This window comes from Gracilinanus agilis, chromosome 2 (assembly GCF_016433145.1).
Source record: "Gracilinanus agilis isolate LMUSP501 chromosome 2, AgileGrace, whole genome shotgun sequence".
Taxonomy (NCBI): Eukaryota; Metazoa; Chordata; class Mammalia; order Didelphimorphia; family Didelphidae; genus Gracilinanus; species Gracilinanus agilis.
In genome coordinates, this window is record NC_058131.1 from 94678900 (window position 1) to 94689763 (window position 10864).

At 41.4% G+C, this 10864-nt stretch overlaps 1 protein-coding gene across 1 annotated transcript in view; it reads left to right on the plus strand.

The window, feature by feature from the left end:
* EPAS1 (endothelial PAS domain protein 1) overlaps positions 1-4055 on the plus strand; it is a 121328-nt gene extending 117273 nt beyond the window's left edge. Inside the window, exon 16 of the mRNA XM_044663290.1 lies at positions 3159-4055. Coding sequence (XP_044519225.1) covers positions 3159-3310 — 152 coding nt within the window. The 3' untranslated portion in view covers positions 3311-4055. The remainder of the gene's footprint in view (positions 1-3158) is intronic.
* The last annotated feature ends 6809 nt before the right edge of the window (positions 4056-10864 follow it).

Here is a 10864-nt window from a genome sequence, read left to right on the forward strand (position 1 = left end):
ATGTAACAAAACTTGTATACATAGTTATTTACATGTTTTTCCCCTATTAAAATATGAGCTCCTTGAGAAAAGGGACCTTATTTTTGCCTTTCTCACTATCCCTGGTGCTTAGCACCATGTCTGGAACATACTAAATCCTTCATAAATGCTTTTTAATTTTCCTTCTAGTTCTAAAATCCTGTGATTCCTTTATTGAAGAAGAGATGACTAAAGGAAAAAGGATAACTATTTTCAAGAACTTAAGGCTTCTATGTCAAAATGCTTTAGAGGGCAGATCTAGGGTCAGTGAGTTAAAGTCACAGGGAGAATGCCTTCTGTTTAATGTTGGGAAGACTTTTCCAACAGAGTCATCCATCTATTGAACAGGTTTCCTTAAAAAGCAAGGGTAGCTCTAACCAGCATCCTCTTGATGTTGGGACAAAATTGAGCATTCTCTAGACATTGGACATTTAACAAAGGAGGAGGTTTACTTTAACCCTAATAGCAAGGATACAGGTTCTCTGGATCTAGTCCCCTTTGGCACCCCTCATCTCCATCTTAAAATGTGTCTAGTCTGTAAGTCATCAAGATATAGTCATTCATGTGGTGTCAGGCAACCACCAAGTCTGAAAGCCCCAGACTATATGAGACTAGGGCTTTTTATGCCTTTTGACCAGCACACTGCTTCAAGGGAGGTGCTAAAGAAGAAGTGTGGTTGTTTTGAGAGGGGAAGAAACTGTGTCAGGGAAGCTGGAGCCCTTAGAGGGAGGAAAACAATGGTCCTATCACATACCACCCCTTGGTGGCAAGGTCTAAGGATCTTCTAGAAAATCTTTCACCATTTAAATGCTTGTAAAGCTTTTACTAGACAGTCCTTCCCTGTCATTGGTAGTACTAAGGAAGAGAAAAGGGAAAGAACAACAACAACAAAATCTGAAGACCAAAACCCAGGATTTTAGGCTTTTTTTTCTCCCTCCTTTTCAGAAGGTCCAAGTCTTAAATCTTTTCCTGGACAGTAATCCCTAGCATGGGTAGTACTAAGGGAAAAAGGAAAATAAAAATAAACATTGGAGTAAAATGAAATCCAGAAATTCTAGACCTTTCCTTCCTACCCCTCTCCTTCAAAAGGACTAAATCTCAAAGTCTCATAGTCTCGTCCAAGTGATGAGTTGCATTATTTCTAAATAGTCCCTGCCCTCAAGGAGCTCCCAGTCAAAAGGAAGAGATGCTATGAAAAGAATCAGGCACGAATGAGATGTAGACAGAACAAAAAGGAGAGAATCTCAGGGAAAGCACTATAAATAGGGGTTTTGGGGAGAGGCTTCTTACAAAATGTAGATTTTATCTAGCACTGGAAGGAAGCAAGGAGGTGGAGATAAGGAGGGAGAGAATTCTAGGCATGGGGAAAGGACAGTGAAGATGACTGGAGTGTGGAGATAAGGTGTCATGTGTGAGGTAGAGCAAGGAGCCTAGGAGTGGGGAGGGGAATGGGCAGCCTTAGGAATTAGTGGCTTCTCCATCATTGAAGCTCTTGAAGCAGAGGCTGGTTGGCCATGTTGTGATTTTAAGATGGAAGGTAAGATTTTTTTAACAACTTATCCAGGATCCCATAGCTAATAAGTGTCCAAGGCTGGATTTGAATTCAGGTCTTCTTTACTCTAGGCCCAGTTCTCTATTCATGGACAAGAAGGAAGAAAGAACGATGTATAATGGACTTGTATTATAGACATAACAAGAATCTTGAACATGTGAGAGGGGTGTAGTTAGTTCAAATACCCCCCAAAAGCCACATTTGTTTTTTTATGCCCTGAAAGCAGGCACTCTAACTTGTCAAACTGTATTTTTTTTTTAATTAAAAACTCTTACCTTCCATCTTAGAATCAATATTGTGCATTGGTTCCACTCCAGAAGAGTGGTAAGGGTTAGGCAATGGGAGTTAAGTGACTTGCCCAAGGTCACACAGCTAGGCAGTATCTGAGGCCAAATTTGAACCCAGGACCTCCCCTAACTCTCATTCTACCAAGCCACCTAGCTGCCCCCTCAAATTGCATTCTTTACCCACTCAGAACTGGAGCCTCCAACCAGATGCTCTCAAAAATGAGAATGCTTCCAGGACCGAGTTGCCAGAGGATGGGATTATCAGACTGCCAATGAATGAAAAAGGCAACTCAGAAGCAGGGATCGAGGGATAGGGGGCATAGGGAGGGACTAGCAATCAATCAGCTCCCTTTCTCTGGCAGCGAACAAGGGGAAAAAGCAAAGCCAGGAACTCTGCAGACCACTCTCCCCCTTCTCAACCTGCCAGCCCTCAAGGGGTGCAGCTGAAGTCCAGCCTCCTCTTGGAAGCCTTCCTGGCCAACAAAAATGGTCTTTCCCTTTGCAGAACTCCTAGCCCTGAAATGGAACAGAACATAGAAGTAGTCTGGACCATTGCTGTTAAACTCAGAAGAAACATATTAACTTAGAAAAACTCCTATGAACGTTCTCCCTGTTTTATTGTACTTCTACTTATTTTTGTTAAATATTTTTAAATTTTCTTTTTTATATTTTCTTTTCTTTTATATTATTTTTAATCCCTTTCCAGCAGTACTAGGGAGTATTTCCAGCCTGTTGGACACCTCTAGTCTGGACCACACATTCTGGCCTTTACTCAGATAGTACATTACGACGCTTTCTATCTCCTTTGTTTGCTTTATCTTTATTTAGACTCGGCTCCTTGTGACAGAAGAGACTCGCTTTTTCCCACACACATCCCACACAGCCCCTAAGACAAGACAAGGCAGAGAGCCTGAACTCTTTCAGCCTGGCCACAAAAGATGCTCTCTATCAGGAGAGGAGGAAGCTCTGGACACTATCTCCATGGGAGTTAGGCAGGGAACTAGTTCAGAAAAAGGGGAGAAAAAAAGAGGACCCAAAGACCCCAAAGAGGAATGGGAGAACAGAGTCATGTCCTGAAGCCCAGGATGACTCCTTTAAGAGTGAGAATCGGTGATGTCCGGGTATCCCAAGGAGGAAACATTCCATCCCTCTCCCCATGGCTCAACCCAGGTGGCTCCACTCTAATTACAACTCTTGAGAATAGGCACCCGAGGCTCGTTGAATCCTATTTTTACTCCCTCAAAAATGGAAAAATTGACCGGTTTCCTTTATCCAAGAGGTTTGGTTTCCTTTTCTTTCAGGTATGACAAGTCGGCTGCTCGGTCCCTCGTTCGAACCCTATTTGCTGCCTGAACTGACCAGATATGACTGTGAGGTGAACGTCCCCGTCCCCGGCAGCTCCACGCTCCTGCAAGGGAGTGAATTGCTCAGAGCACTGGACCAGGCCACCTGAACCAGGGCCAAGCTGTAGCACCCCTCCCTCAGCCAACACTCTTTCAACAGCTTCAGTTTCTAAGTCTATTTTTGCAACTAGATGATATTTCTAACACCAATACACTTTCTACGAGATGTACTCGGCAGGTCGAATCTGTCCATGTCACCAAACAGTGGCCTTTTCCTCACTTTATTATCCCTGTTTAAAAAGAGAAATATATGTTTGTTTCAGCTACTGTATTTTTCTCTCTCTTTCAATGAAAAATGTTTAAAAAGTTGATATGATCTTACTTCCATGTCCCCTCTTACTTCTAATTTATAGTCGCCCTGGATTTTTCTGCAATATCCCTACTAACGAGCTGTGGTGTGTGTGTTTGTGCCTCTGTAGAGAAAATACTTTGGCTCCATTTTTACTACAAAGGATTATTTTGTGTCGTTGTTGCCAAAGAAAAGTGAATCAAAAAAACGAATCTGCTCCCAAACTGTGGTTCATGGTTCCTTCAGTCCCCTCGAATCTGTTCTCTCTCTCCTTCCTAGCACTAATGACCATACTGTAAATGTAATGTCTTTTTTTTTTTTTTAAAGCTGACTATTCTCATTATGATACCGTCTGTCGGAAACAGAAATGTGAAGAGTGAGCGCCCATGTTTGTGGTTCTCTGTGAAAGTGGCACATTGTAGGCTTTCGTTTTGGGGGGCTTTCTTCCATTTGGTGGGTTGGTGTTTTTATTATTGTTGTTGTTATTATTATAATACAAAAGCATACCTGAGGTTTGTATTTTTTTTTTCAAGAAAATTGATATCTGGGTTAAGTGTTTATCATATATATTGGTACTTTGTTATATCTAAAAACTTCAGAACCAGAATGGAGTCCTGCTCGCAGATCACTTTACGAGCTTTTTCTTTTTTTTTTTTTAAGCTGTTAATTTTGTTTGTTCTGGTGTTGCTGACATTGCAGGATTGTACATATCTTTCCCATAGGCTGGCACTAACATTGCTTGCTAATTGTCTCTCCTCCTCTGTTAGCTCTGCGTGTCTCCTATCTGCTGTTGGCCCGACTCCAGTTCAGTCAGTGGGCAGCAGAATCATTACACTGAAGCATTAAAAGGCATATTTCCCTTATATTTTAAGTATGTATTATGTATGCATTATTATTATTGTTATTATTGTTATTATTATTGCTGGGCCTGATGTCATGGGGTAAGGGGTGGGGAGTGGGCTGAGGGAAAGCTGAGGGAGGTGGGTGGGGGGTGATGCAAATTTTCTTAATCTTTGGGGGGGTTTTATTGATGTTGATAGCCCTTCAAGTATCTGGAGTGATGATTCTGATGACCTTCCACTGGAGGTATTAGGATACTCTCAGGGCTGCCATGAAAAATGGCTTTGATGGGAATCGAGAAAAAGAAGCAAGATTCAGAAACAAAGTTTGCTATAGAGAGCAAGGGAGCAAGATTCAGAAATGAGTTTTGTTGTATGGAGCAAGACAGCCTCTCGCTGTGACACCTTTGCATGAGAACAACTGAGTCGGGGGTCTAGATATTCCCAGAGAGGAATGGGAGCTTCCAACATGGCCCCAGAGAGCTTAGGCAGTCTGCAGCCAGGCTAAGCTGGAAGGGAGGGCAAAGGACAGCCCCGGAGCAGCTAGGAAGAGGCAGAAAGGCTGACATTCCTGCTGATTTCCTCCCGGAAAACTGCCCACTCACTGGTGACTGGCCTGCCTGGCAGCATTCAACCCTCCTCTGTTCTCTAACTTGCACTGACTTGCACAGATAGGGAAGCACTGTACCTGAGTGCGTGTTCCAGGAACACTCTAATTCACCGTAGATGGGTGAGCTTACCTTTTTACACTGAATATTTAGGAGATTTTCCATCACTGAAAACAAATATGGGGGGAAAAATCACAACAAGCCATGATCTGGTGAGCCTGGAAAGACCTATCCTAAAGAAAAACACAAAGGAAAATTAACTTTAAGAGGAATCTACGTGTAAAGAGAATAAACTTCTCCAGCATCCATGTTGGATGACTAGTACTTTGGGCAGAGCAGCTTTGACAAACCTGCATGGGATGTGAGTACTTGAAGGGTTACTGACACATAAGCTCATGTTTTATTTCTGTCTTTATTGCTTCCTCATAAAAGGGCATTTTTTTTACCCTTGCAATTTTACTAAAAACACTCAGAGATCTTTTCTATGCTTCATATTAACTTGACCTGTTGGCATAGTGACTTCATAAACTATTATATTGTTGACTTCTTACTGATGACATTATAAGTGTATGGGAACTTTAACTTTATAAGGAATTGTATTTTGCCACTGACACCTTATTAAAGTATACTGATCCTACCACTGTGGGTGGCTCTTGCTTCCTATGGATCTACCGTTTGGGTGTACCATTGTAAAATGAAGTATTTATTAAATTATTTCTAGAAATTAAGGTTTGCATTGATTCAACAAATTCAATTGGACCAACATTTATTAAAGCATCTGCCGTGCGCAAGGTACTATCCTAGGGCTTGGGACAAAGATAATGAATGACTCTCAGTCCTTAAGGAGTTTATGATGTTTTTACTTGGGGTCAAAAATGTGCACACAAGTTAGTAAATGCCAAGTACATATGAAACGGGGCAAACTAAGTTCAAAAAGTATAGAGTGGTAATGACTTGGAGAGATTGGGGAAAGTCTCCAAAGGAGACTTTGAGATATGCGAGGGAGCTTACTAGGGAGAGGGGAGGAGGAGATAAATTCTTTGGAGACAATATATGACACAGTCAATAGCTAGTGGGTGGCAATAGCTTTCACTTGACCTGAAAACAAAGTCTTCCATACTTCCAAGGTAATCCAATGACCACACCTCTATGGAGTTTCTCTCCAGCCATATAAGTCACAATCTCCAGCACGGTAGGATCTATCAGAGCTAGGACCCTGCTGTCATGGGCTTCAGGAATACAGGGCTACTTCCACCACATGATGAAGCATGGGAGAAAGACTTGAGTGAAGGATTTCTATCTTCCAATGACCTAAAGCAGAAAGGCTTTCCCCACTCCAGACATTTGTATGTATTCAGTCAATTGGTTCATATGAATTCAACAAACATTTTGTTAAGTGCTGTAGGATTTAAATTAGTATCCAACACTCCAAGAATTATATTTTATAAAGTTTATTAATAATCACTCGAAGTAGAAGGGATAAAAGGAAGTAGAAGTAAAAGAAACTAATTATCTAACAAAATTAAGACCCACGTGAGCAATAATCTCCTGGCTCTCACCTCACGCCACCTCCACCAAACTGATCAGATGAAAAGAGAGTGAGAGTGGGGCTACACAAAATTTATAACCTCCCAACGTCAGCACGTAATGTGAGAAGGAGAGTGGGGTGCTGGGAATTGTAGTTTTTAGGGTAACAGATTCTAATTACACAGTGCCCAACCGTTAAAGTGAGGCAAATGATTTTGCATACTTTGCCTCACAAATAACCAATCCATGTACAAGTCAAGCCATCACTCATCATGATGTCATTGGTCTTTGAAAACAAAGGATGAACAACTATTATACTACATAGAGGGCTGGCCTTGGAATTGGCAATATTTGAGTGGTTCAGTGGATAGAGAGTGGAGCCTAGGAGATGAGAGGTCCTGGGTTCAAATTTGACCTCAGACACTTCTTTCCTGAGTGACCCTGGGCAAGTCACTTAACCCCTATTTCCTCGCCCTGACCTAGCCTTGGAACCAGTACTTAGTATTGATTCTAAGATGGAAGGTAAGGGTTTTAAATTTTAAAAAAAAAAAAAAAAGAATTTTTCCCTGACACTCACTATTAGACCATGGAGCAAGTCATTTAACCTTTCAGTGATCCAATTCCCTAAAACTTAAGCTACAGATGAATTGCTGATCTGCATGAGTAGAAGAAGTTTTGACATCAGATTATTTCTTTACACAATGAAGTTAGAGGTCAGAATCAGAAAAAAAAAAGTGCAAGCCGCCCTATACATACCCAGTGTCTACATTAAGGAGAAAAGCTCAAAAATGAAATAGTTCCTATGCTCTAAAAGTTTAGATTCTTTATGTATTGATCAGCTAGTGTTTATACTGTACTATAGGAATTATAAGAAGTCCCTTAAGGAACTCAGCCTAGATAGAGGAGGGAGTAGACAATATTAATAATGAAACAATATAAAGAACAATCTCTCTGAACCTGTTTCCTTATATATAAAAGGAAAGGATTGGATTAGATACCTTCTGGCTTAACCTCCAATGATCATATATAATCAAATACTCCTTACGCATGAGGACTTAAAAAAAAAAATCTTTGGAGACCTAGCACAGTGCCTTGTATATAGTAGCCACTTAAGTCTTTGTTGAATTGAATTAACTTGCTAAAGAATGTTACAAACTCCAAATGTTATTAAGAATTTGAAGGTGGTGAAAAAGAGTTTGAGCTGGAGTGATTGGGAAGACTTGGTGAAGAAGGGATTTGAGTCGGGTTCTAAGAGCATAGGGGGCAGCTGGGTGGCACAGTGGATAGAGTGCCAGGTCTGGAGTCAGGAAGACCTGGGTTCAAATCCAGCCTCAGACATTTACTAGCTGTGTGGCCCTGGGCCAGTCACTTAACCCTGTTTGCCTCAGTTCTCTCTATACAAAATGAGCTGGAGAAGGAAATGGCAAACCACTGTAGTATCTTTGCCAAGAAAACCCCAAAATGGGCTCATGAAGTCATACACAACTGAAATGACTCAACAACAACTGAAGATGTGTAGGATTTGGGTAACTGGAAAAGAGGACATAGAAGTGGAAATAAATGTGATATGAGAGATGGGCAGTGAAGAGACTGACCTGGATAGAGCAAAAAGGGAAAACAAAGCTAGTGAGGATTCCATTTCCAATTGAATAGCCCAAAATCCTTTCCTCACTTCTTCCATTTTGCACTCTATCTCTTCCCTTCTCCCTCCACACCATGGATCATAGATTTAGAGTTGGAAGTGGCCCATGAGGTCATTTTGTTCTACTTGTTCATTTTACAGAAAAGAGAAGCTTATGAGACCCAAAGAAGAGAACAAATTCACCCAAGATCACCCAGCCCTAAAGTAGCAGGACTAGGATTCAAAGCCAAGATCTCCCATTCCAGATCCAGAGCTCCTTCCACTCCACTTCCCTACATCTTGCCCTTTACACTAGCTTTTCTTATTCCTGTTGACCATCGTTTTCATCCTTCATTCCCCACCCATCCTGCCATTCCTGGCAACATAATTTAGCTCATACACATTCTGTGAATTATAGATTTCTGGCCACCTTTTGGGAGCCCGGATTTGGTTTTCTTAGATTCACCTATAGATTTAGAACCAACAGGATTTTTTAAAGTTATTGGCGCTAACTCCCTTATTTTACAGATAAGAAAACGAAGGCTGAGAGATTAAGTGTCTTGGCCAGACTCATATAGGGAGGAAATATCGGACTCCAACCTAGGTAGCACCACCTGAGTGAATTCAGAACTTTAAATGGTACTGGAATAGGTGTAAATCAGCCTGCTCTGATGTCATTCCATTCTCAACCAGTGGGATATCTTACCTTCAAACATTCAAAGAGTCACGGACCCTTGCAGCATCTTCATTTGGCAAAATACTAAAATACTAAATACTAAATAAACACAAATACTAAATACTAAAAGACTAGAATCTCCCCTTCCTTCCAGACATGGTGGTGAAATGGAGTAGAACAAGGCAACTTCCCTGTTTTCACTTTGGTCCATGTCCTGTTGGGATAAATTTTTAAAAAAATCTTATGTGTGAGGAGCAGCTGGGTGGCTCAGAGGATTGAGAGCCAGGCTTAGAGGTGGGAGGTCCTAGGTTCAAATCTGGCCTCAGACACTTCCTAGCTGCGTGATCCCATTACATAGCCTTTGCCACAGAAATGTCCAGCACTGCTTCTCTCTTAAACACAAAGACCTCCCTTATGACTAAGGAAGAAAAATAATCTACACTCTGCATCTAGCCAGCCCATCAGAAACACATTTATTACTGGATAAGCAGTTCTAGCCAGCAGAATCTTCCTGCTAATCAAAAAGTCTTCCTGATTCAAGCAATTTGCAACTCACATTTTATGGTAATTGTGAAGCTTTAAAAGATGAAGAAATAGCACAATAATGACAGAACAAAAGTACAGTTATGGTTTTGAATTATTTGCTGAAGAGAACAGTAAAATCGGGTAGATCCCTGAGGAAGATTTCTCTTCTCCAAAAACTAAGCACACTTCCTCCCTTGAACTAGTCCAAGGTTCTGACTTCTCAAGAATTAAAAGTAGTTACTCCCAAATTCTTATGTGATCAATTCAAGGAAGACAAGAGAGACCAAAGATAAATAAAACATGAATTTCTCATTTTTGCAACACAAGGGGAATCCTTAGTGGTAGTATCAAGGGTAAGGGAGTGGCCTGGCCAAAGGAGGAATGAATGAAGCTTTTGAAATGGCCTCTACCTGGAGGCCCTCCTGGATCTTCTTTGCCACTTGGGTATGGGTGGAGCTGGGAGGTATTTCTACTTCACTTTCTGTCATTACCAAAAGCCTAGGTAGATGGGGACTATGGCATCTAATACGAGAGGAGAGGCCAAAAACATGGCTATAACCCTAGACATCCTCATTGGAATTGATGGAATGAAATGGCAAAATTCTGGCTGAGATCATTGACTGCCTTCATCACAGGACTATCTTCACTGCCATTAAGCCCTTCCTAGCCCTAACACTGAACCCTCTCAAAAATATGAATAGGAAAGTAGCTTTTTTAAAGTCCCTGTTTGGGAACCACCTGCAATTGGTGACTTCCCCCCACGACTTTCTCTATTCCCATTGCTACAGATCCTCTGGGCCTCTTCCATCATGTCTTTGAATTGAGGCTTTGGGTAGTGGATAGAGTTGCTGCCTTTGAAATCAGGAAGACCTGGGTTTTAATCCTGCCTCTGAAACTTACTTGCTGTGTGACCCTAAGCAAGTCACTTAACCTCTGTCTACCTCAATTTCTTCATCTATCAAATGAAGGAGTAAGACATAATGGTATTTTCAGTCCTTTTTAGACTTTCTCCTCTCCTGATTCCTATAATATGGTGAAGGGAAAGCCCCTTTCCCCTATCACCTTTCCCTGGATTATCATCTTTATGCTATCTTCCATTCCCTTCCTCTTCCCTGGGTCCTATTTTTTTATTCCTGCCTGCTAGCGAACTCTCTCTTGAGCCCTTATTCTATCATTATCACCCCTTTATCCTAGACACCTTCTTTTCATAATTTTCATTTTATGGCACTCACAGATATCTGAATTTTCCTCAAAGAATCTTCCTCATCCTTGGACATTCCTTCTGCTACTGGTTGTATATTCCTCCCTTCCTCCTGCAACACATACCCCAATACACCAGTCTAAGAGAATAGACAATATAGTCCTTTCTCCTCCCTTCTTCCACTCCCATCATCTCTCCTCAATTTCTGTGAGCTTATGTTACATCTACAGCTTTGACCTACTAGCCTCCTGATCCTTCTCTCTCTCTCTCTCTCTCTCTCTCTCTCTCTCTCTCTCTCTCTCTCTCTCTCTCTCTCTC